The sequence below is a fragment of the Amblyraja radiata genome, chromosome 21, assembly GCF_010909765.2.
Source record: "Amblyraja radiata isolate CabotCenter1 chromosome 21, sAmbRad1.1.pri, whole genome shotgun sequence".
NCBI lineage: Eukaryota > Metazoa > Chordata > Chondrichthyes > Rajiformes > Rajidae > Amblyraja > Amblyraja radiata.
The window spans coordinates 34,464,881-34,492,730 of record NC_045976.1 but is presented as its reverse complement, the minus strand read 5'-3'; the positions used below and the strand labels follow the sequence as shown (position 1 = coordinate 34,492,730).

Sequence of the window (27,850 nt, the reverse complement as noted above, 5' to 3'; positions counted from 1 at the left end):
AATCGATCGTCGATCTGTACCTCCAGTCGTGTTCGTGCCCATTCCTCCAGGGATGCAAATCAAACGTCGATCGAATCATTCAGGACGAGTCCACAAATTAGACAGCAAAGATACTATAGAAAGCGGCAAATGTAAAGCGACCATTTAAAAGAGGAGAGGGACAGTTGGCGATATCAGTGGTCAGGACAATTCTGGAGTTTATGGTTAAGAAAGTCGCAACAGGGCACAAAACACAACAATGGGATGAAAGGAAGTCACCCGTTGGACAAGTCTGTTTTTTCTGAGGTCGCAGTTGGCAGCAAAGATCTTTGGTTGGCAGCAGACTGGATAAAGGTGAACCAGGGCCTGCAGATACTGGAATCTGGAGCAAAAATAGATGACTGAATTTAGGCACCATACAAGAAGCTAGTAGATAACGTAGTTTGGAGGGCATGGATTGAGGATTCGTTAACAGATAGAAAACAGATCCTAGGAATAAAAAGGTAATAACTGGGTTTGAGGACAACAACCAGTGGGGTGCTACAGGGTTCATGCTGTGGTCCAGTTATCCCAAACATGATAATCGAAATGAAGGTATGAAGTATGATTTAGGGGGGTTGCACTTAAGGTCATCGGGTCAAAGGGCGTGACGCAGGGAGCAGCTCAATCCTTCTGGAGGACATGGCAGCCTCTGGCATACACAGTTAACACACGAAATGCGTACTTTCTTACTTGTTAAAAACCGCCGAAATGGTCAATACACCAACACCACCCCCCTCGACACCCCCCCCCCCCCCCCCGGCCGCGGGGACAGACGGCCCGGGGTCCGCGAGTGTGGAACCAGTCATCGTGGAGTCCGCATGCTGGGATAGAAGACGGTCCGGCTGTACTGGCGGCCATAGTAAGTGCTTACTTGACGTTCACCGCGTGTACTCCAGAAGGCGTTGCGTGGCAACAGTATGGGATCACGGGTCGTGACCTCGACTGCCTTGCAACCTCCCTACATCCATGGTTGAGCTTTGTCGGAGATGTGATTGACCTGGACAAGCTAATATATCCACGTTGGCTGAAAGCACAAGACTAGCTGACTTAATTGAAGTGGATGCCGAGCGGGTCCAGGAAGATATTGATACGTTAAGGGAATAGAGACCAGAAAAGCAGATGGAATGTAACCTGGAAAAATGACACATTATCCACTTTGGTGGGAAAAAAGTCGCAAGATTAAAAGGTTTTGCTATTCAGAGTAACCTCTGTCCTTGTTCACGAATCACTGTAAGTTAGCATGCAGATGTACTAAGCATTTAAGAAGGTAAACGGTATTCTGGCCTTTATTTCAAGAGATTAAATAGAGAGTGGAAATATTTTACTGCAGTTATATAGATCCATGGTGTGACTATAGCAAGAACCATGTGTGCAGGTCTGACCTCATTAAAGAAGGAAGTATTGGGATAAAGAGATAAGTAATAAAGGTTTAATAATGTAATAAAGTAACAAACCCACTGAATCCCACAACTATCTCGACTACACTTCTTCCCACCCTGCTTCCTGCAAAGACTCTATCCCCATCTCCCAATTCTTCTGGCTACATCGCATCTGCGCCCAAGATGAGGTGTTCCATACCAGGACATTCGAGTTGTCCTCACTCTTTAGGGAACGGGGGTTCTCCTCTTGCATCATAAATGAGACCCTCACTCGTGTCTCCTCGGTACCCCGAGCACCGCCCTTGCTCCACCTCCCCATAGTCGCAACAGAGACAGAGTTCCCCTAGTCCTTACCATCCACCCCATCAGCCGTCGCATACAACACATAATGCTCCAAAATTTCCGCCACCACTAGCCACATTTTCCCATCTCCACCCCTTTCTGCCTTCTGCAGAGACCGTTCCCTCCGCAAGTCCCTGGTTAACTCATCCCTTCCCACCCAAACCACACTCTCCCCTGGTACCATCCCCAGCAACCGCGGAAGATGCAACACCTGTCGCTAAATCTCCTCCCTCAACTCTGTCCAGGGACCCCAACAGACCTTTCGGGTTAGGCAGAAGTTCACCTGCACTTAATCCAACCTCATCTACTGTATCCGTTGTTCAAGATGTGGACTTATACATCGGCGAAACCAAAAGTAGACTGGGCGATCGTTTCGCCGAATACCTTTGCTCAGCCCGCCTGAACTTACCTGATCTCCCGGTTGCCGAAGATTTTAAATTTCCTTCTCATTCCTACACAGACCTTTCTGTCCTAGGTCTCCTCCATTGACAGTGACAGTGAGGGTAAATGCAAACTGGAGGAACAGCATCTCATATTTCGGTTGGGCAGCTTGCAGCCCAGTGGTATGAATATTGATTCTCTCACTTCAGGTAGCCCAGGCATTCCCTCTATCTCTATCCCTCCCCCACCCAAGTCGCACTAGCTTCTGGTTTTCACCCTACAAATAGCTAACAATGGCCTGTTTCCTTTATCATCGTTACTTTTTGGCATATCTTTTATTCATTGTTCTTTATCTCTCCACATCATCGTCTTTATATATCTTGTTTCCCTTATCCCGAACCAATCTGAAGAAGGGTCTCGACCTGAAACGTCACCCATTCCTTCTCTCCAGAGATGCTGCCTGTCCCGCTGAGTTACTCCAGCTTTTTGTGTCCATCTTCAGTAATAAAGGTTTACCAGGTTGACAACTGTGGAGATTATACCATGCAGAATTTAGAAGAATGCAGGTGAGCTCACTGAAATGTGAAAATTAGAAACTTGACATGATTGATGCTAAGTTGATATTTTCCCTGGCTGGGGTGTCCAGAAATGTGGTCACACTCTCAAAATAAGAGGATGAGAAGGAATTTCTTTACCAGAGGATTGCAAATATTTCTGACTCTGGAGACATTTCAGCTGATATATTGGCAATGTACCATAAAGTGGTCATGGAATTTGTTTATTATGATTTTGGAGATGTCCACATTTGAATGATCTGATTCACTTAAAGTTACTTTCAACATATTTTCAAATTGTTGGGTATATTCTGCATTGATAAGGTCAATGCCCTTGTGCAGCAATGTTATAACATTGGTGTAAAATATATTTGAATCTTTGTTGTAAACTGGCAGTAGAATATTAGTTAGGGGCCAATGGACAGGTGACATTTGTACCTTGGTTTTGGACGTATATAGCAGTGTTAAATATTTAAGGTTTATGGTAGGCCCCAGTATTCAACCTAATTGACCATTTCTGTCATCGGAGCTTGTGGATCCTGTGGATCAGCGGTGCCTTTATCTGCCAGTGTCTAAACAAGCACAATAAAGCAGGGAATCCTACTCATTTCATTGTAGTGTATCAATACATGATTCCAAGAAGATCAGTAGGTGAGAATCGACACGATGCCAGACAAAGGTAAGGCAGCAAACTGGTAGATAACCACAATGAATTACAAGAAGGTAAATGAACTCCAGCAAACTGATAATCCTGTGGACACAAATTGCTGGAGTAGCTCAGCAGGTCAGGCAGCATCTCTGGTGAACATGGATAGGTGACGTTGCGGGTCGAGACCCTTCTTTGGGCTCCTTATTAGTGAAGCAGGTTTGTGGCAGTGCACATTAAAAGGATATCCATCACCAACTCACTGTTTCTAGTTACTTTCTAATCTACCAAATTAAATTTTTTTTTTTTTTAATTTGAAATAAAAATAAGAAAATGCTGGAAATACTCATCAGACCTTGCAGCACTGTGATGCCTGACCTATTCAGTATTTCCAATGTTTTCAGCTTTTATTTCAGATGTCCGGAATCAGTATTTTTAATTTTCTTTAAACTTCTTAAGAATTTGTCCAGTTTCCCTTTTGAAGAACTGCAGGGAGATTAGTTTTCATGCACCATGTGGTAAACTGTTCCAAAGTACAGTCACTCTCTGTGTTAATGGGAAGGAGGAGAAATACTGCTGAGGTATCGAATGGCCGTACTCTTTATGTTCACAAGTTACAATCATGTCTGTGAATGCCCATCGCAATAACGAACATCAAACAACTGGAGATGCTGGAAATCGGAAATAAAAACAAAATTCAAGAACCACTTTGCAGGTCAGGCAGCCTCTCTGGGGACATAGGGAACATTTTTCATGAAGGATCTCAGACCTGAAACTTTTTTTAAGTGTTTCTCTTTCGACAGACATTGCTTGGCCTGCTGAGTATTTTTTAGAATGTTCTGCTTTTATACCAGGCAGAATAAGCTATGCTGCTTGCTGGTCAAAACATTTTTTCTCACCACGTCGTTAATATTTCTGCGATGAAAATAAAGCCAATTTCTGGAGATTAATCCTCAAAGATTGTTCATAAATACTTTGTTGCCTTGGTAATTTGGTAATGACCTTGTGCTTTGATTATTGATGCACAGCAAGTGTTTGTGGCTGTCCTTCCCTGATGACTGAAGAATGAACAATGATCTTGAAAACTGAGACACGGCTTGGCAAGTTTCCAAACAAATCATTATGAGTGTGAGCTTGGATTGGACTCTTGAACAGTGAGAGATCTTGAACTGACGACCAAACTGAATAACGCACAAAGCGCTGGAATAACCCTGCGGATCAGGCAGCTTCTGAGGAGGGAATGGATAGGTAACATTTCGGGTCGGGACCCTTCTTCAGACCCAGTCTGAAGAAGATTGGATCTGAAGAAGGATCACAATCTGAAATATTACTTATCCATTCCCTCCACAGATGCTGCCTGGCCTGCTGCATTACTCGAGTACTTTGTGTTTTACTCAAGATTCCAGCATCTGCGGTTCCTTGTCTCTGTTGAACTTAGTGCGATTGACATGCAATGTCAGCTGTGACTCAGTTGGTGGCGCCCCTGAGGCAGGAATTTACATATTCAATTCCACTCCAGAAATTACATCATGTTAATCTGGCATGGTGAAAATGAATATACTGGAAAAATTCCACATGGCAGGCAACTTCAATGTGGAGTGAAACAGTTAATATTTCATGTTAATGACCTTGCATTAAATTGATCAACTTGGAACATTCGAGCTGTGCTGAAGGGCTTGTTTCTGTGCTATATTATTCTAGGACTATTAACTGTCTTTTACTGCCTATAGATTCCATGAAACCTGCTAAATATTTGCAGCATTTCCTTTTAATTGAAGTTAACTGGCCACTGTAAATTGTTCCTGGTGTCTAGGGGATTGATAGAATCACAGGGGAAGATGATCAGAGATCCCATCGGAACTGCCCCTCCATCGACTCTTTTAAGTCAAGACTAAAGACTTATCTATACTCCCAAGCCTTTCCTGACGTCCTCTGAGTGAGGGCTACATGTATATATGTATGTAGTTTGTTTTGTTGTGCTATTCTTATAACAAATGTAAAGCACTTTGGCCAACGAGAGTTGTTTTTTAAATGTGCTATATAAATAAATGTGACTTGACTTGACTTGTATGGTGGATAAAAATGGGATTCATATAGGATTAGGGTAAATGGGCGGTTGATGGTAGGTGCAGACTCAATTTGCTGTTGGGCTTGTTTCCATGATGTAGCTCTCTATGACTCTTTATTTCTCTGCAATATTTGACAATTGAATCTTGTCTGACACTGCAGTGCAGTAACGAGGAAGTGTGGGCTATCTTTTCCATATTATTAAAGATCCTATGGCAGCCTCACAAAGAGCAAGGGAATTATCTCTCCTGGTCTGGCCTAGAATTGTCCATGCATCAACATTATCTGGTCATTAACACATTGCTCATTGTGGGCCTTGTGTAACGATTTAACTGCTGTGCTTGTTGCACTATAACAGTACTATAACTGTAAAGTATTTGGAACATGCAATGTATTTTTGTTTTATCTCCTGGGGTCAAGAAAGACACCATATAAATAGAAGTCTCTCCTTTTAGGGACTAATGCCACTTAATTTTCACACAGTAATGTCAGCCAATAGCCTTGAGATATATGGCCTAATAATAATTTTATTTAGCAGTATTGATTGTTGACCAAGACCAAAGAGTATCTCCTTTGAGCATGGACCATAGATAATGTCCTTCTATAGAGGGCAAAGGTCAGCTTGGTTAAGCATTTTATTCAAAAGTTGACTCCTTGAACGATGCAGCCCTCAGTAGTGCACTGGAATGTCAGCAAACTATATACAGTCGCATCTCCAAAGCGGGACTTGTTTTGACTAAGTGGTAGGGGTGCTTTCACTGAAGCACGACTATCAGCTGACAGATCATTTTCTTTGGTTTGTGATTTACACAAAAATCCCACACCATAGGTTCAGAGACAGCTCCTTTACTACAACCATCAGGTTCTTGAAGTGAACTGTATAACTCTAATCCTAGAGAAGACACAGTGTGCTAGAGTAGCTCAGCGGGTCAGGCAGCATCTCAGGAGAACATGGATTTCAGGTCAGGATCCTTCATCAGACTGATTGTAAGGAGGGGTTGGGGGAAGAAAGCTGGAAGAGAGGAGTGGCAGGAAAAAGCTTGACAGGTAATAGGCCAACACTGATGAGGAGAGTTATTTGATAGGCAGATGGGTGGACAAAGGCCAGAGATGGAAGGACAGAAGGTGTGAGACAAAAGGATTGAAGAGTTGCGAATTGTGAAGCCAGAAGAAAGAATGTAAGTTGATGGGGAGGAGGAGGGGAGAAATAAGTGCAGATCCAGGTGGAGCACAGGGGAGAAGGGGAGAGGGAAAAAAGAAGGGTTTAAGGGGGAAGGAGGGGGAGGGTTGTGTCATGACCTTCTGACTCTAATCCTACCTCAGCGAAGGATCATTAAAGGACCACTTCTTGCACTACCATGGACTTATCTTCCACGTGATTGAACCAATGGCTCGATTTTTGCAATCATCCTTTTTGCTGTCCTGTGGCATTTATGTGTAATTTATATACAATTCATATTTTGGTGTATGCTGCTGCAAGCAGAGATTTTCATTGCATCTGTAGCTCATCATATTTACATAAAATCGACCTGAAGCATTGGTGACCGACTGTGAATGACTAGACAGGTCAACCTAAGACCTTGAAGAGATTGTCAAGTCAGGATTAATGTCATTTGCACAAGTACAGTGAGGTGCAGCTGCAGTGAAAATCTTTCTTGCAGCAGAATCACAGGCACATGTACTTCAATAAGGTGAGATGGTGATCTGAGCGCCGCAGTGTGCCAGAGAATTGTGGTTTAATCGAGAGAATCTGGTGGCTAAGGTGATGATGCAGATGACAACCAGAAGGTGTAGTTTATACAGCAACTTTTTATCATTGTAAGTTTTCCAAAACAATTCCAAGTGAATGAAAGACATTACAATGTTGGGCTGATGATGAAAGATAAAATCACTTTAGAATTAGTTTTCAGTTCCTACCATACACAAAGAGAGGGAGATAAAGAAATTGAACAAAATGAAACTGATTTTCCAAAATATTTAGTTTAGTTTAAAACATAAGGAAATAAATAAAAAATGAAATTTATTACTTAAAATTTATGTGGTAGTTTAAAACCATGTCTTATCCAATATTAGAAATGTTTTTTAAAGTAAAACATAATTATGACAGTTGAGATCATAGTCACTAATCAAATCTTAATAAATTGAACAACCATAATTTCAGCAAATATATATATATATATTAATAAATACCTTCATCTTTAATCAGTTTCATTAACATTCCTTATTTTAGGTGGCTAGTCATAACCTACTAGGGTTATGAAGCAAACTCTTGGTTACCTTTCCTGTGTCCACAACTAGAGAAACACAGTTAACAATGTCATGAAGCAGAAGATATATTTTGAAAGACAGATCAGAGGAATTTTGGTGTCAGCACAAATATCAAGCTCTTTATCTTCTCATAATTGTTGGAATTGGTGCTAAAAACAATGACTGTATGTTAGTGCGAATAATTCCATTCTCACCCTCATCTTTCCCCAATTTATACTGTCAAATTCGAATAAGATTCTGAGATAGAAAGAGGTCAGACCTACAGTCAATGGCAATAAGCAAAGCTTTCTGTGCTGATCTTGTAAGAAACCCGATAATGACCATGCATGCGTGTTATTGTACACAGGAAAATGTAGTTAGTAATTCCATGCTCCTCTGCAGTGTTATCTATTTTGTGACCATCTCCATTGTGTTCTTTGATGAAAACAGAACCTAGGGTACTTAGGAATTATTCTTGGTGCAGAAAACCATCTGAAAGTGACGGACTGTTGCAAGGTGGCATTCTAACTGCATACAAAGTCATATTTTTCTGTGAAATAACCTTTCTGGCCATGGCCATAAAAATGGATGTGTCAATTGATATTCATTCAGAAAATATTTCCAAATTACATAGATTTTAAAATAATTATTTGAACGTCTCAACTATGAAATTACAGCTCTTCTCTTAAATTCTTTAATTTGTGCGCTTTAGGATGTTTAATTAAAATTGTGCTTGTTACATCCTGATTTTCTGACTATGGACATTCTTCAGTGAGATTAGTTCTCCGTTTTTTTTAATGACATCGCCATTGTTGAAAACTAGAGATCTTTTCAAATTGAATCTCGTCAGTGACCAATGTTCGGAGAATAAACCCAAACTACAGAGATTGCCAGGTCCTTGTGGGTAGCTGTAGGACTTTGTGGACTCTAGGTGAGTGGAGAAGGATGTTAGTTCTCTCGTTGCTTCAAAATCCAGCCCATGATTGACCCTTGAGACTATGTGCCAGTCAGCAATAGTTCTGGTCTCCTTGCATCTTTAGGATTGAGTTCACGTGACTGGTGTAGTCCTTTTGTTGATTTCCCATATGTGGGGCTTGGTGATCAGTTAATTTACAGTAATTCTTCATGAACAACATGGGAAACCAAACCAAGCAGCTAATGCCCAGGAGAGGAGCAGGTGCCCACTAGCTTCTAACATTCCTTCATATACCAGCCTATACCAAATAATCTACCAGACTTTACGAGAATGATCCAGGGAATGATTGGGTTAAACATATCATGAGCAATTGATGGCACTGGGCCTGTACTCACGGTAATTTAGAAGGATGAGGGGACACCTAATTGAAACTTACTGACTAGTGAAAGGCCTGGATAGAGTGAACTTGGAAAGGATGTTTATACTAGTGGGAGAGTCTAGGACAAGAGGCCATAGCCTCAGAATAAAAGGGTGTACCTTTAGAAAAGAGATGAGAAAGAATTACTTTAGTCAGAGGATGGTGAATCTGTGGAATTCATTTCCACAGATGGCTGTGGAGGCCAAGTCAGTGGATATTTTTAAGGTGGAGACTGACAGATTCTTGATTAGTACAGTTGAAGGGGCGAAGGCAGGAGAATGGTGTTGAGTTAGATCAGCCATGATTGAATGGCGGAGTAGGCATGACGGGCCGAATGGCATAATTCTGCTCCTTGAACTTATGAAACCATTGGCATTGATGTGGGAATTAATTTACTGGGTGATATTGCGATGATTGATTACAAATTCAAGTGAATAAAAAAATTAAATTCACGCAATAAGTAATGAATTATCCTGTAATTTTTTAAAAAATCAACCATCTTTAGGTATTGACTAAGTTTAGGGATGTTTATTCAGATTGTGTTTTATCTTTTACAATTTAGGATCTTTTGCTCTGGGTTGAAGATAACAAGTACATTTTTTGAATCCGCATTTGAGATTATGTTGCTGGAGGTGCCTCAAATAGTACCGAGGTGTTGTGAACTGCGCCTGATTAAGTAAATTATCAAATCCTGCTGTCAAATGAAAAGTGATCATTCAATAAATACTTGATCCAAAACATAAGTTTGCCTATTGGGAATTAGATGTAAGGTTGCAGGAGAACAAGAGGAATAATTCTGCAACATGTGTTGTGATCATAAGAAAAATTGAATCGGGATGACTTTTGGGATGTGGAATTGCAGAATTAATCCCCAGAACATTAGTCATTGACGATGTTGATCTTATTAGACTCTTGATTTAATGAAGGCAAAGGGAAAGTTTTAAAATATTTAAATGGGGTTAGAGAGACTTGCCATCAATTACAATGTGTCAGGAAACATTCCTAATTACCCAGAGTTCCTAAGAACCTCCATTGTCATGAATCTGGTGCCCATGACATCAGATCATTGGACTTCAGTCACCAAGGAATTCCAACAACCACTTTTCCAATTATTCTTAGACGTTTACCACAATTTGGGGAAAATAGTAAGATAAATTCTACGATGTGAAAATGTACCCATGTATTAACAGGCCTTGTAGCAGCAACTTTTGGCAAATTCAAAGGTCAGTGCATTCAAGAATCAAGGTGCAGAATCAATGCCCTTTTGGAAAGGTGCCAGTCACTTTGTTGGATCAGATTGTCAACTCAGATTTCTGTCTGAATGAGTTATTAGTTCGTCGGGTGAGATTGGTATTTTGTTAGAGCTAAAACCAAAAAATGATTTTGCAAATATGAAATTTTAAATAAGCAGAAAATTCTGGAGATCACCAGTAGATCAGGCAGTATTTGTTGAGAGTGAGCGAGAGAAACCAAGTGAACGTTTTGGTTTGATGACCTTTCATCAGAACTGGAAACATGAGAAAACAAGTGCATTTGTTTGAATCATATTGAGCATGTTTCTCATTGAGGAGGGAACAAAGGGAAAGACTGTGAGAGGGATGAGTGTTGGACTGGGCAGGTTCCAAGTGTTGCTGATGCTGTCTAAGAGAGGGTGATGGTGAAACCTGGTAGAATGAGATACAGGGACACGTATCTGACCAGATACTCTGATTGATGAAATGCACATGAGCAGACTGGTACTATTCTCCAAGTCCGCACTTCGCCGAGCAGAAGTACCGTCTGGACATAAGACCGTGCACCACCCAGACCTTTTATTGCCAAAAACCATTCGCATCTTTGCAATGAATCTCCATTGGCAAGAATATCCAAAGTAAATGAAAATATAAGAAACAGTTGGAAATGTGAAATTAAAACAGAAAACGGATAAAAACACTCAGCAAGTCAGACGACGTCTGTGGAAAGAGGAATAGTTAGTGTTTTGGGTCCTTGACCCTTCACCGGAATATCCCAGGTATAATCCTGTGCTGATTTGGCTAGACTGTAGCCTGCCTGATTGGATATTTCGTTGACTCAAGTATAAAGAACATATTTAAAGGAGGTCTCCAAGATAAGAATTTCACAGACAGGGTGGTAGTTATATAGAACAAGCTGCCAGAGGAAGTAATGGAGGCAGATACAATTACAACACTTAAAAGGCATTTGGATAGGTATTTGATTCGGAATGAAATAGAGGGATATGGGCGTAACATAGCCAAATGGGATTAGTATAAATAGGCATCATGATCAGCATGGGGAAGAGTTGGACCAAAGAGCCTGTTTCTTGCTGTGTAACACTGTGACTCCATGACTTATAACATGAAGGTTCACACAATACCAACTATCGCAGGAGGACGAGGAGTGATCTTGTTGAGGTGTATAAAATCATGAGAAGAAGAGATCCGGTAGATGCAGAGTCTCTTGCCCAGAGTTGGGGAGTCGAGGACCAGAGAACATAGGTTCAAGGTGAAGGGAAAAAGATTTAATAGGTATGCGAGGGGTAACTTTTTCACACAAAGGGTGGTGGGTGTACGGAACAAGCTGCCAGAGGAAGTAGTTGAGGCAGGGACTATTGCAATGTATAAGAAATTGTTAGATAGGTACATGGATAGGACAGGTTAGGAGGGATATGGCCAATTGCAGGAAGGTGGGACTAGTATAGCTGGGACATGTTGGCCGGTGTGGGCAAGTTGGGCCATACGGCCTGTTTCCATGGTATATGACTCTATGATTCTATCACTATTGAAGATTACTCCATCTCGGCTGCTCCTTGGATACTGGACAAAGTAACCTGATTTAATAAGGAAGCGTGTGGGGATTTATTGTTGTTGCTTTTCACAGCTCATTAGGACCAATATCAAAGACTCAAAGGCCGCTGCAATTGGGACACGCAACCTAATCTCTCTTGTTGTTGATTGAACAACGTCCACTGCCACTTGTTTTCAGCAGCCTCCAAGTTTCCATAGAGGAAACGTCGTGGAGAAGACACCACTTCTGGTCAAGCCAATAAACAGTGGTTACAAAGGTAGACAAAAGTGCTGGAGAAACTCAGCGGATGCAGAAGCATCTATGGAGTGAAGGAAATAGGCAATGTTTCGGGCCGAAGGGTTTCGGCCCGAAACATTGCCTATTTCCTTCGCTCCATAGTTGCTGCTGCACCCGCTAAGTTTCTCCAGCACTTTTGTCTATCTTCGATTTTCCAGCATCTGTAGTTCCTTCTTAAACAGAGGTTACAAGTTTAGTCCCTCCTTCATCAAGAACCTGCTTCAGAACAATTAAGAGTTTAGGTTAATGTAACCTGGCTCTATTCTGATTTTCTGTCTACAATCCTGTCCAGTGCTGCATTATGCAGCTATTCTATAGGATAGGGACTAGCAAGATATTTAATGGGAACAGAGGCAGGTCCAGTGGCACACCTCTGTCCTGTTTTGACATAAATACGCCAATGCAGTCTACCAATCATTCAGGCCTCACTTTCTTAGTTCCCTAACCAAAACCAGATTCAGTCTGTTTGCCCAAATTGACAGCAGTTTAACTGAGCACTGGCAGCAATTTCTCTGGGTCTTGGCACTGTGTGCGTGAGTCACTCAGATGAACAACCTCAGAAATAGCTGACACATCTCAATTCTAAACCATGAAATTTCTCTTTGGCTATCTTAGAAGCCCAGTTTCTCAGCACATCACGAGCACAGTCTTTCACCATATATACATATTCACAGCTGCAGAAGTTTAATGGCAGTATCAGTATGTTGGAAGTATGTAGTGCGAACTAAACCTTGACTCGCATTACACTTTATGCCTGGAATTCTCTCCCATTCAGAGTAATGAAGAGTACAAAACACAGTCCAGTTCCCATCTTTTCCTACCACTCAAGACCGCGATTGGCCTTTGTGTTCTCGGCCCAGCCATCTCTGATCTTTTGGTTGGAGGCATTGCAAGTCTTCATTTCTGGAGCACAGATCCTTATAAGCATCTTCAAATATGAAATATGAGGCAGGCTGGCAAAAGCATTGGCTGGCAACTGTCCCAATGCCAAACTCACAATTCGATTGTGTCACTGCTAATACTGAGCTGGTCAATTTGCTTGCAGATCTTCATGAATTCAGCTTGAGTTACTGAATCCGGGAGGTCATTATTGTCCATGTCCTCTTGTGCGGGCGGAGCCTGAAACTGGCTCGGAACCTGGAGAAGACTTATTTGGGAGGAGTCCCTGAAATATTTCTGCTCTGGGCTGATGGTTAAGACACTCCGTCTGTCTGGGTTGGAGCAAAGTGCCAGCGAGGATCCTCCCTGGGGTGTTCTGCAGATTGAACTAGCATTACTGTCCTCCCACCTATCGACAGACAAGGCTCGAATCACATTGAGCTTCCTAAAGGTGCTGGCAAGTCCCCTCTCCATCCCAGCACAAGATGATGTCCGATACAGCCCTCTATCCTCTGCCTTCTCCTTGAAGACTTCGCTGCTGGTTGGCAGGGACCTGTTCTCACAGAGGGACATGTTGCTGGAGCTGTTTAGCCTTGACCAATGGAAGAGACCTTCGGGAATGAGGGCCTCACTGAAGAGAGCCTCGTCTATGCTGCGCCTCAGGTTAATGGGAGACGGGGGTCTCAGGTCAGCAGTGGAATCACTGTCTACCTGAACACTGATGAAGGAGGAGGTCCTAGAGGACCCGCCATGCCTTAAATGGCAGTCCAGATATTTTACCTCAGTGCTGTGATAGATCAGGTTGATCTCCTCACCACTGCTAAGCTGGTTGTCAGACATTGTGTAGAGTGGCAGACATTCAGATTGGCTTCGAACAATCGTGTCACTGCCCAGTGGCTTCGCCTGGTGTGAGGTTGACCACTGATAGGTGTTAGCGAGTATAGGGGCTTTCATGGAAGCATGAGTTGGAGAGAGGCAGAACGTTTTGTTGCAACAGTTGTGGTCGAACTTATGGATGCAAAACAAAGGGTAGATACCAATAAGGGACATGGTGAGGGACATCCCCACTTCACACAAACTGGTGCCAAACTGGAAAATCCACCAAGGCCATGGCTGGAAAACATGATCTCCAGCCAGACCTAGGCCATACAGAATCGCATATAACTGAAATGCAGCACAGCACAAGCCAAACACTGCAGTCCACATTGCTAACCTGGCCATCCTTCCCCAATGCCCAATGTCTCCAAAGGGTTGGGTGTTGAAGGCATCCATGGAAGGTGTGGAGGACTTCACATTGTAGACATGCATGTCGACCATTTGGGTGTGACAGTATACTGCAAAAACCAGGATGGATAAGATGGTCACCAATACCACAAAAATCCCATGTGATACAAAGAGGAGGAAGGGAGCTTGCTTTAGCAAGGTGACCAGAAGTATGCTCACGCTGAGCGTGAAGTGGAGAAGGACTAGAGCGATTAGCAGGCAGGATCGCTGGAAACTCGATGCCACAACTTCCATGCCGGGTCTCAGAGAGAGAACCAAGATTATGAGTCCAAAGGCAGAAGTAAGACAAGGAAAGACCAAGTCATGGAGCAGTAAAGCAACGGTTGCAGGTAGTTTGTCCTGGTAACAGTAAGCATCATAAAGGAAAGTGAAAGTTCGGGTTGAGCTCGTCAGGAAAAGCAGACCATTGAGAACCATGAAGTAGCCGAAACCCGAGGGAGATCTGAAGGGGAGGAGGAGGATACCGAGTGCAGACATGATTCCTGCAAAGCCAAAAGCTAACCCCAGTCCATAGACATGGAGGTCCCAAGCTAGGCCCCATTCAGCCAGTGCTGTGTTCCAGTCTGTGTGGAGGATAACAAATAGTGGAGAGATAATTGGGTAATGAGGATTGAAGGTTGTGTCTTGGGTTCCTTCGACATCAGGGTGAATGGAGCTCCGATCTTTGCATGAACTGCAGTTTCCTTTCGGGCCATAGCTGGATACAGTGGATGCTGCTGGGAGAGCAACAGCAGAAACATTTTCATATCCAACATTAGAATCTAGACAGAAGAAATAAAATGATAATGTCAAAATAGAACTGCCACATCACCAACACTTCAATATTCTAGCCATTAATAAATCTACTTAAAATATTTCAATTATGGCTTTTGCATCTATTGTAAGGAAATGTTAGTTTCAATCATTCCTTTTTTTCCCAATGTGTAAATTTATGACAAATAACACCCAGTTTTTATCAAAGTTCATTGATTAGTAATGATCAATGCAAGCAAGACCAGTATTCTTTGACAATACTTAACTGGCTTTGAGGCGTTGGATAGGAAGTTGCAGAAATGAGACCCAATACAGAGGAAGGAAACGTGATATATTTTCAAGTCGGGTTGGTGTGTGACTTGCGGGGAACTTAAAGGTGATAACATTCCAGTTAACCTGCACTTTGTCCTTCTCAGCAATATGTGTTCTTGAAGAAGGCTTGACAACTTGCTACGGTGGAGGAAGGGATGATTTTAGAAGGTAATGGATAGGATACTTTGCAATTAATAGTATAAAGATTCTGAGTGCTGTTAGAGTTGCAATCAACTATAAAACACTACCAATCCTCCACTAACCTTTTCATAAGTGATAGGAGTAAAATTAGGCCATTCGGCCCATCATGTCTACTCCACCCATCATGGCAGATCGGTCTCTCCCTCCTAACCCCATTCTCCTGCCTTCTCCCCCGTAACCTCTGACACCTGTACTAATCAAGAAACAATCTATCTCTGCCTTAAAAATATCCACTGACTTGGACTCCACAGCCTTCTGTGGCAAATAATTCCACAGATTCACCGCCCTCCGATTAACAGAACATCCTTTAATTCCAAAGCTATGACCTCTAGTCCTAGACTCTCCAACTAGTGGAAAAATCCTCTCCACATCCACTCTTTCCAAGCCTTTCACGATTCTATATGTTTCAATGAGGTTCCCCCCTCATTCTTCTAAACTCCAACGAGTACAGGCCCAGTGCCGACAAACGCACATCGTAGGTTAACCTACTCATTCCTGGGATCATTCTTGTAAACCTCCTTTGGACCCTCTCCAGAGCCAGCACATCCTTCCTCAGATATGGTGCCCAAAATAGCTCACAATATTCCAAATTCAGCCTTACCAGTGCCTTATAGAGCCTCAACATTACATCCCTGTTTTTAGATACAAGCCCTCTTGAAATAAATGCTAGCATTGAGTTTGCTTTCTTTTCTACTGATTTTCCAGTTGAACCTGCATTGAAAACACAGAAGAAGCAACAACTTTAACAGCGTCCTTGTCCTCCCATCATCCGGGGCCCACATTTTCTTTCCAGGTGAAACCTTTTTTTCTATAATTTCTTCCCTCTTCCCCACCTTATCCTTCTGGTCCTCACTCATGCCTACCCTCTCAAATTGGGAATGGGATCAGAAAACAAATTGCTGGAGGGACTCTGCAGGTCAAGCAGCGTTCATGGAGAGAAATGGACAAACAAATTTTGTCTCAGAGACGAGATTGAAAACTGAAGAAACCGGCTGAATATTCAGGCAAGAATCTCACCCAACATCCTCTTTTGGTTTATCTGCTCCACCCTCTAAAATACAAGACTAACTGCTACCTCGGCTCCATCCATCTACAAGACAAGCCTAACTGCTACATCTGAATCAACTCTGTTTCTGTGCAAGGCATTGACCCTTCATGATCTCCTGCTCCATTATTTTCGGCCTTTCAACTGGGTTTATGATTAAAATAGGAAGCAGTAACTGGGATTGCTGCTTAATGTGAAGTTCCCTTTCAATTTTCAATATTCTGGTATATTGTGATCATTCTACGCTGGTTTGATTGTAACCCTGCAATAATTATATCTAAACTTATGAATTATATCTGCAGCAATATGCAATTATTAAAGGCTGCAAACTCTGTTTCGTTCCACTTCAAGGACAAAGTACTGGGTATTTGTTCATTTATTGTGACATCCATCGAACCACCCTGAGGTTCAGAACTGTTTGGTCAAGATTATATATTGTTGCAAAGAGGGCTTTTGATTGCTCAAGGGAGAACAAGTGTCAACGAACCTTTTATGCGTTTATGAGTTTGACCAGGTTAGCTACAGAAAATCAAAATGCTGAAGGAGCAAATACCAATGAATGGAAGAATATGACATAAACACAAGAGTGGGTTGCTTACACTGATAGCAAGCAAACAAGATAAAGCAAGTCAGATATTTGCATGGATAGGAAAGGGAAAATGAGTAAAGACATAGTTACAATCTTAGATAACAATCTTAGATAACATACTTAGTGAAGAAAAGCATCAAAGGAGAATGATAGGAAATGAGTAGACAAGGAGATACAGTGAAGTAGCAAGGCTGAAGCTGTACAAACATAGAGTGAAAGACATCACATACATGGTGCCAGTATGTTACACAATCCAAGGTATCATCTACTTACAGATGAATGAAGACAAGCCAATATTGAAAAGCCCCTGGCATAAGATTTTTAATTCATGAGACAGACTGAGAAACTTGGCAAAGTTCTCTCTAAACTTGATCCTGTTAAACACTTTCAGAAGTGTAAATCATGGGTCAGACATAGGATAAAGCTTCCTCTATATTCTCTCAGGCAGAATAAGTGAAAGACTAGTCGATGTTCCTGATCCTAATCAGCCAAGGCTGATTGTCCTGATTTTATCTTTGCATGTTATTGGTGAACAGAAACAAAGTGAACCATCCAGCCCATCTTTAGATGTGCAAAGACCCATGACCTTCAACCCTGAATGACAGCTGCCTAGATGTGGTAGCATAAATGATTCAAAAAATGCACAACTGCAGGAAGGACCTACAGAATGAAGTCTACAAGGTAAATGCAGATGAGGGCAAGGGGGTGGAGGTGGTCAGAAGGACTGTGATTAGAGGAGTAGCTCTGGAGTGACATGTATGGAGATTAACCCAAAGTAAAGAATGATCCCAAGTGCTTTTCCCCTAAGATAGTGATTTGGGTTGTGTTGCTTTTTTAGCTGGTTTGAAAAAGTTTGGTCTGCAGTGAAACTAGCGCTATTGAAATTTAGGCCTCTGCTTTTGGAATGGTAACATTCCTGTTCTGAATTCAGTTTAAGACCTTGTCAATGGGATACAACCCGTATCACTCCACTGCCCAGCACTTATGCCTCCGCATTATTTCTACTGTGGGAGGGGGGACACTGCGATCAGTCATGTAAACCAACCACTTTGATGACCAGTGTTTTCCAAGCCCCAGTCACACCGGGTTAAGGTCCGTGGAAAATATTGAGTGATTGAGAATTCTGTATTCAGGAATGCTTCAGATCTGGTGCTAAGATTGTACAAATTATGCCTTCTCTCCCTCCCTCACACTCTCCCACTCTTCCTTCCCTTCCCCCTGCCCCTTCCCCCCTCTCTCTCTCTCTCACACACACAAATACACAGCTTCCTGATATCTGCACTTCCTGGCGATGGAAGGTGGGTGTGGGGAAGGGAAGGGATGCTCATTTGTCATCTCCTGATTCATGTTGGTCAACACTAAAAATACATTTCAAAAAAATAATTGATGAAAGTGACTAAAAGAGGAAACACAGAAAGAAATTCAATTTAAAAACAGGAACTGCAATAAAATATAGTAGTGAGAATAGGGAAACTTAATTATCTATTTTTATACAAAGAATATTCTAAATATAATGCATGAAATAAGCCAGGAACTAAACCTCACTTGTGGGTTGCCTGCTGTTCAGCTTCCTGGAGACACATATTTTAGATAAATATTTGTAAAAAAATAATTTATAATGTAGTAATTGAGCACAAGAGCAAGGAAAGAAAAGTAGATATTGTGTTTACTTCTGACCACCCCATTTTAGGAAGCAGTCTGAGATTTGAAGAGGGTGCAGGCAAGTGAATGACAAACATGGTGAGAGATCGGAGAAGCTGGGGTTATTGGCTACAGGCAGGGGAGGTTTTTTAACAGGGGAGTTAGTGTAGTATTTTGAAGTTGGGAGAGAGCTTTTGATAAAAAAAAGAAGCTGGCCTTTACACTTGCTGGAGGGATGTTGACCATGTATTTAAGATAATTGGCAAAAGACTAAGGGCTTAATGAGGAGAATCTCTTTATACAATGACTCAACATTGTCGTAAGAGCACTGCATGAAAGGAACACAGAACAGTACAGCACAGAAACCGGTCCTTCAACCCACAATGTCTGTGCCAAATGTGATGCCAAGTTAAACTAATCTCTGCCTGCACGTGATTCATATCCCTCCTTTCCTGGCATATCCATGTGCCTCTCTAAAAGCTTCTTAAATGCCTCCATCACCACCCCTGACTGCGTGTTCCAGGAACCCACCACTCCCTGAGTAAAAACTTGCCCGGCACATTTACTTTTGATTTTGTCCTTCTCACCTTGAAGCTGTGGCCTCAAGTCCTGGACATTTTCAGTCTGGGAAAAATGCTCTGATTATCTACCCTATCTATCCTCTCTCAAAATGTTATATACTTTTACCAGTTGGTGTTAGTGTGGCAAAGGTAATGATTACTGCTACCCTCTGATTCTCCACAATAAATTCAAAGATGTTTTTAAGCAGAACACTGCACCACACTTCATAATGCCAGGAAGCAGTGTGATTTATAACCTCCTGTCCATTCAAAGAAATTATTTGGAAATGGAGCTTATGCCACATTTCATTGAGATCCTGCCTGTGTGGAATGAGAACAGGAAGAGGGTCTTTGCAGAAATCAGTATGTAGTCTCCCCTGAACTATTACAGGGCAACTTTTCACATTGCATAATTGTATACAGTAAGTGGATATTGGTGGGACATAAATTCCAATGGAAATTATGGTAATTTTATGATACACATCTGAAAATTGGGAGACATGTACAATGGGCACTTAAATTATTAATGACGGTCTGGCTCTTGCCAACAATTGATATCATCACCAACTTGGCTCTGATCAGGATAGAAGCACTAGTACTCTGGAGAACTGTCTACATTCAGTTTGAATAAGCTTGCTCTATCCCCAAAACCAGACGTCGCCAATAGCATTATGTCCATATCTTACCTACTTGCTATACACCTATATTTCACATATCATTCTATTTCACACATCACTCTTACAATTTTCAAGGTGTTGACTCCAGATACTTTAGCTCCCGAACCACTTATCATAGATAAAACATCAGCTACAGTTCACGTGATGAACATGGATGCTAGCTAACTGCATTCCTGCTTTATAAATTAAAATTCAAGTAGTGGATGGCTGTGATCTTGATATTCATTTACACAGTGGATGCTTGTGAACTTTCAGCTCTTTTTTTCCATTGTTGGTAAAAATTAAAATTAAAGTACTTACTTTTTTGCTATGTTTAAGAAGGAACTGCAGATGCTGGAAAATCAAAGGTAGACAAAAATGCTGGAGAAACTCAGCGGGTGAGGCAGCATCTATGGAGCGAAGGAAATAGGCAACGTTTCGGGTCTGAAGAAGGGTCTCGACCCGAATCGTTGCCTATTTCCTTTGCTCCATAGATGCTGCCTCACCCGCTGAGTTTCTCCAGCATTTTTGTCTACCTACTTTTTTACTATTGCGCTTTAATTCCTTGTGGCTTAATATTGTTAAATATGCATGTAGTTACTGTGAATGAAACATTTCTGCCAAAAAGAGTGCGTGGGGCTAACATAATGTCATCTAAGTAACACCTATGGTGTCAGCAGTTTCCACGGGCACCGCTGTCCAACAGAGCAGAGCAGCTTCATATCAAATCCCCTGGATATTGTTAAACCATGTGAACCACATTGCGAATGAATAAGAGGGATTTGTGGCTTTTCAAAATTATGCAGACTCAGCTAAATCTGCCCATGCACTCAATTAGGAATGGGCTGAGGTTAATAACACACAATGTTTGACGAATGAACAGAGATACATATGTTTCCGAAGCAGATAGTGTTCATCAGAATAGCCCAAGCAGCTGACCCTATGTATGTCCTGCAGGTGATGTATTGCTGGGAGAATCAGTGTGATGTTAAAAGGCTGACTCACATACAAACTGATTCAATGGACAGATTACAATCATAAACTTTTAATCAAATTTAGAGTGATCAAGGCACCGCATGCATTGTGGTTATTTGTAATCTTTTATTGTTAGAGCTCCATTTCAAATATGCTTGAAATGTTCTGTTAATTCCAAGCATTTGTCTTAACTTTTTTTGTTGCTATAATGAGGCTGTAAAAGAACTCCTATCCCAGCCCCCACGGCAAAAGCCTGAGCCCTTTATTAAAACCATAAGCTATGTACTCTTTGCTAATTTTTCTCCCAGCTCTAAAACATTCTTTCCTCATTATCATTGGAGAGCAGCTGCAACAAAATAAATATAAGGAACTAATTAGTAATAGCAAAGGGAAGGACAAGGGAAAGGTTTGAGGGAACCCATGTGATACAAAAGCATGAGAAAACAAATTCATACAATCTCACACTGGTTTCAGATTAAGCTATTACACTACATTTATCTAAGAAGATTCAAGATGTTCAATTTCAGCATCCATTTGTTATTTTAATTTCCAGATTTTGTATTATATTTTTTTATTAAAGGTAATCAATTACAATGCTTCAAACAACTTTATATCAAATTAATTCAATTTGCATTAAGTAAAACACTAATAATACTTATCTACTATTTTTTTTAGAAATAATGATAGAAAAAGAATAGAACAGTTATAAATCATTAAGAGAGTAATTAAATAATAATTTGATTATATATAAGAAAGAAAAGAGAAACGAAAAAAAAAAAAAAAAAAAAAAAAAAAAACTACTACAAGTGATAGTATCAATAAAGACATATCTGTTAATTCCAATATAAAAATGAATTGTTCTCACCAAATCCCGCAGGGTGCACGCCGAGCTGTGTTGCCAAGAACAGCTACTTCTCTAAATACTGTATATATGGAGACCATATCTGTTCAAAAGAATTATACTTGTCCAATAGGACAAATCTAATTCTTTCCAGATGTAACGTCTCCATCATCTCTGCTGCCCACATTTTGGTTGTGGGGGATAATGTTCCCTTCCAAAATTTCAATATGATTTTTTTCCCAATTATCAAACAGTAATCAAAGAAATTTCTTTGATTTACTGTAAGTGATAGATGTAAATCCGGAATTCCAAATATTATTAGCTTTGGGTTAGGGTCCAATTTAACTTTGATGACTTCAGAAATAACTTTAAAAATTTCTGTCCAGTAATAATTCAATTTAGGACATGTAACGAAACTATGTATTAAATTTGCCTCTGCTTTCTTGCACTTATCACAAATAGCGGAGAGATTCGGAAAAATACTATTTAATTTAGTTTTCGAATAATGTAACCTATATAATACTTTAAATTGTATCAATATATGTCTGGCGTTTAATGAACACCGGTGTATTCGTTGTAGACTTTCTTCCCAGTTTTCTTTTGTTATAGCCAATCCCATTTCATTTTCCCATGCTTGACGATATATTTCCGTTATTGGATTCTCCTTATCCAAAATGATGTTATATATATAGGCTATTAATTTTTCTGTATTTGGATATAAATTAAACAGTTCGTCTAACAGTCCTGCTTCTTTATTTTTATAATCTTGTGTATTGGATTTAATATAATCTCTAATTTGTAAATACCTAAACAAATGTTGTGGAGACAATCCATAAATATCTTGTAACTCCTGGAATAAAAGAAATTTTCCTTTTCTATAAAGGTGTTCTATCCTTGTAATTCCTAAATCATCCCATTGTTTAAACCCCCCATCTAATATAGCAGGTTTAAACAATGGGTTATTCATAATTGGTAATCTAAATGAGAGATTATCCAAATGTAGAGTCTTAACTATTTGTTTCCAAATACGTCAGATTTTTCGCTTCATCTATTCTCTTTGTGGAACTAGGCTCACCAAACAATAATTAACATTGTGCCTTTACCACTCAGAACTTGATTAAAAGATTTGCAGCGCAAATGGCCAGGGACTTGGAGGAGTGAAGGAAGTGTTATTTTCCTCAAGGGCTTCAACTGCCTTTGCAGGTGGATGTAAGGGATCCCAAAGCCAAATACACGATGAAGAAAGGATGAGATGAAGATAGAACAGTGGGACGAGGACCATGCAGAGCATAAACCTAGGATGGAGATGTTACTATTCAGAAAAGGACAGGGTAGTTCTCTCTAACGATACGATACGATAAAACTTTATTTATCCCCGGAGGGAAATTGGTCTGCCGACAGTCACAACGCACAAGGTACACAAAAACCTGAACTTAAAAGTGAAAACAAAAAGGAAAAGACAAGCAACTGTTGGCTGGCTGCCTTGTACACGGCGCCTTCACCGGAACAAAGAAACAAACAAAGAAACAAACACAGACTTATCCCCTGGGCAGAGGATTCTAAATTAGAGAGTCCCCCCCTCCCCCACACCGGGTCTCCCTTTGTTCTCCCACCATCCCTCACAGCGGTCCTCCCACGCCGGGTCCCCATTGTCTTCCCGTCTCCCCCTCACGCTCATTGACCGTGAAGCCCCACCGCCACCGAGGTTCCCGTTGTCGCCAAGGCCCACATTGACGCCACCTTAGAGGCTCCTTCGGCCCAGACAGGCCTCGCCGCCCGGCTTCATCGCAGTCCCCTGGGAGGCCTGTGGGGCGAGTCGGGCCTACGAGAACGGTTTTTGTTCCGGTCGGCGGCGGCACGGTCGTTCGGCGGGTGGATCGGGTTCCCCCGGGACACTATTATCCTGGCCAGCATTTATCTTGCAACCAACATCACCAACAACAAAACGTCACGCCATTTATCTCCTAATGATTGTGAACCTTGCTGTGCACAAATTGGCAATTACGTTTCTTCTATTCCACATTTAAAGAACTTATTGGTTGCTTTGGAATATCCTGACGTTTCGAAAGGACCGATATGAATGCATGTATTTGGATCATCCTTTGTGTCTCAGGACTGAAAGAGAAGACAGGCCAATGTTCTGACATCAACTTTTCATTAAAGAGTAGTGTCGGGGAGGGATCAGTGACTTCCATAACATTTTTTGTAGTGATATTGGGTGAGTCAGTTGATTCTTGAAAGGTTACCTACCTCTATGTAGGTGACCACAGCAATAATACATTTTCAGTTAAAAAAAGACACAAGTGCTGGAGTAACTCGGCCGACCCGAAACGTCACCGATCCTTGTTCTCCAGTGATGCTGCCTGACCCGCTGAGTTATTGCAGCACGTTAGGTCTTTTTGTGTAAACCAGCATCTGCAGTTCCTTGTTTCTACATCTCCCTGTTAATACATTTTCAGTGTTTGGAGGTGAGGTGAGATGGGAAAGGGGAAGATAATGATGAACCCCTACTACAGACCCATTTGCTGAAACACACACGTGGTAGATATTATTTATGAGAGCAGAAATAAATGGGATTTAGGTGTGGTCCTTTTTTTTGGTTTTGTCCAGACATGTGGGTTTCTGGCCTGAGAAACAAAATTTCAAATTCCTAATTACATTATCAGGACATCTGAAAACATTATCAACAAATTACAGCACACACAGCAAGATCCTATATAGAGATAAAAGAAATGTTCAATATTATGATTGGCTCAAGATACTTGAATACATTTCTGCTCCTTTTTGGAACCCACGGCTTGCTAATCCAAGTGGAGGTAGGCCGCACATTAAGCTGAATGGCAAACAAGAGGTGGTTCTTTGTACCAGCACGCTGTCAGGCTAACCTGTGAATTGTGTTGGCTTTGTCCACAAGGTTGATGGAGTGGAAGTTTGTGGATGACTGACTGTGTCCCAACCTCCACGATTTCCCATATCCATGTTTGGCTCAGAGGTGGCAGAGGTAACAAGTGTGGAGACAGTTTCCATTGGCACTATATTATCGGAAAGAAAGAGTGGGAGAAGGTTAAAACATAATAGAGACTAATCTGGTTTAGCCTAATCCAGCACCTTGCATTCACGTAGTGTGGTTAGTTCAGTCCAGAAGTTGCCAAACTGAATCTCTGGTGTGACCCAAATTTCTGAACTTCACTCCAGAAATAAAAAAAGATCTTCAGTCACACACATTGATAAATAATTTACATTTATAAATAATAAATAATGGTCACCCATTCTTTCTCCCCAGAGATGTTGCCTATCCCACTGAGTTATTCCAGCATTTTGTGTCTATCTTCGATATATAAATAATTGTGCAGTCACATTTCTCAGCCATCAGCTGGACATTGTTGCAATGCTATTTGTGGAATCTTTCTATGCTAAAATCGATCACTGCATTTCCTAGATTAACAATGATTACATCTGAGGAGTTACATCTTCAAGGATGTAAAGCTCTTGAAACAAACAATCGCTGAATCGTGCAGCATGAAAACAGGCCATTCAGCCCAACTTGTTCATGTCATTAGGTGGGTACTCTTCTGTATTAATCCTATCGCTTAGTACTTGGCCCACAGCCTTCCATGTCTGTATTCATCTCACGACCCAACTTCAACCATGCTGTCAGACAATGCATTCCAGGTACTTACCATTCTCTGGATGAAGAAGGTCTTTCTCATCTCCCCTTCAAATCTCTTAGTCCTGAACCAAATTCTAGTTCTATCTGATATGGGGATAGGTTTCCTGCAGTCTCCCATATCTCCACCCCTCATAATTTTATATATGTTAATCATGTCCACTCTTAACCTAACAGACCTAACTTTTCCAACCTCTCCTCCTAAGTTAACTGCTCTAACCCAGGCAGCATTCTGGTGAACTTCCTCTGTACCATCTCCACACGCTTCCAATAGAATGGTAACCAGAACTGCACGCAGTTCTCCAGCTGAGGTCTTGCCAAGATGTTATGAAGTTGGAGCATAACCTCCCTATATCTGTACTCATTGCCCCAACTACTGAAGGCCAAAATCCCAATGGCTTCCTAACCACTTTATCTATCGGTGTGGCCATCCTCAAAAATCTTATGGACGTACTCCAAGACCCCTCTGTTCTTCCACACATCATAAGGATTTGAGAAATATGATATAATTGTCAGTTCATTGTTTGCACAGAATCAATTCTGTACACTATGGGTTAAACTGGTAAAGCAAACAATCTATTAACTGGTTTGGATTGATGTTGGCTTCAGTGCACATGGAATCAACCCAACAAATACTTATTGCCCCAGTTGGCTGTGGCATATCATTTTGGAATGTATCCCAGGCAAACATTATAATAATTAACTTTAAAATACAACTCAAAACGGCACTCCTGCTATCAACAGCATCACTAGGGTGTGGTGTTTGAAATAAATTGAAACAATATGTGTAATGGCTAAATTAAGGGCAAGTCCACACAGAGGTTATCTGCAGCTGGTGATAAGAGAATGAAAAGTAGAAATTGTAAATACTGAATTCCATCAATGTAAAAATATCACTGAGATTTTTCAGTTAATCCAGATAAAACCAAGAACCATGAAATAAAATTAAATGAATAATTTTTAACCTTCACAATGATGGCAGATCTAAGGATTTTGGTTCTCCTAGACCAGCAGAAGATGATCTCAGATGCAACATGGTAGTGATGTTTATTACGTAGAATAGCAGCCACTGGGTGAAAATCCTAGGATGCGGCTCAATTGAGTTCCTCAGTAACGAATTTGTACCATCCTTGGTTCTGCTATTGTTTAACAATTCACAAGGGCATCTTCAGAAATATTCTCCATACTTGGTTTTATTTTGAGAGGAGGGAGGAAAGAGAGGTTGCTGATAGAAAGAGAGAAAGAGAGTGGAGAGAGGTTGCTGTGAAAGAGACAGAGAGAGAAAAAACAAGTGGATGAAGACAGAGCAAATGGCAGGAGGGAAATAGAAAGAGAATAGTAGGAAGGCAGACAGCTGGAAGCATTGAAAGAATGAACGAATGAAAGAGAGATAGAATCAGAGAGGAAACATATGTAGATCTATGTGTACATGTGCTGGATTCTAATATGTTCTTTTCACAGCCCTCCAGGGAGCAGATGACATAAATCAGGCCCAGTTATGCACGGAATACTGATAAAATGCTGCAGTGAGTATGTGATCCTGTGATTTTCTTTTATAAAGATTTTTCTCACACTTTCCACTCTTTCTATTTCTTTCTTTCTCAAGCCATTCGTCTTTTATTAAATGTGACTGAAGGAAAATAAAGGTACAGCTTCATAAATTACAACGATGATCCCTTTTTATTTTGTCTCTGCACCGCTCCAGAATCCCAGGGCTGCAGTCCCACCAGAGCCAGCTATCACCGATGCCTCAACAACATCCCATTCTTTCTTTCTCAGTCCAGACTATGGGCAATACGAGGCTGGTGATTATAAGTGCATTGCAGTTCCTTTTCCTGCCTAATCCAAGGATCACCCAAGCGAACTCTATAACAAATGAATTGCATTTATGCGGCATTTTTTTTACTGTTGTTGCATCTAAGGAGAGGTTATCAAAACTGAATTTGACACTTGTGTCATTGCAGGAAATATTTAGACAGAGGACCAAGAACTTGAACAGAAAAGCACACATTAAAAACGGAAAATACGGCAGAGAGGATTAGGAAGGGATGGCATGGCTGCCAGTAATGGAGCAACATAAATGGTACGCAAAGGAGGCCAGATGTGGAGAAGCACAGAGATTTTGAAGTTTAAAGGTGATGACAAAAGGAGAATAAGGTGAGAAAAAGATAAGAATTGTGAACTCAGGGCATAGTTTAACCAGGAGCCAATGCAGGCCTACAAACATGGGTTATGTGTAGGAAGTAACTGCAGATGCTGGTTTATACCAAAGATAGACACAAAGTACTAGAGTAACTCATCGGGTTAAGCATCATCTCTGGAGAAAAGGAATAGGTGATGTTTCGGGTTGGAACCCTTCTTCAGACTGAAAGTCAAGCTGTTATTTTTCATGAGG

At 41.2% G+C, this 27,850-nt stretch overlaps 1 protein-coding gene and 1 long non-coding RNA gene across 2 annotated transcripts in view; one reads left to right on the top strand and one right to left on the bottom strand.

Annotated features, from left to right (window-relative positions):
* Positions 1-45: 45 nt before the first annotated feature.
* LOC116985314 lies at positions 46-27,788 on the top strand. Its single transcript, XR_004415243.1, has 3 exons — positions 46-482; positions 17,652-17,796; positions 26,917-27,788. It is a non-coding gene; the product is annotated as an uncharacterized LOC116985314 (long non-coding RNA).
* Positions 12,155-27,850, bottom strand: part of prrt4 (proline rich transmembrane protein 4) — a 29,257-nt gene continuing 13,561 nt past the window's right edge. Inside the window, exons 3-4 of the mRNA XM_033040019.1 lie at positions 24,674-24,820; positions 12,155-14,976 (exon numbers count right to left, since the gene is read on the bottom strand). Coding sequence (XP_032895910.1) covers positions 13,046-14,976; positions 24,674-24,820 — 2,078 coding nt within the window. The 3' untranslated portion in view covers positions 12,155-13,045. The remainder of the gene's footprint in view (positions 14,977-24,673; positions 24,821-27,850) is intronic.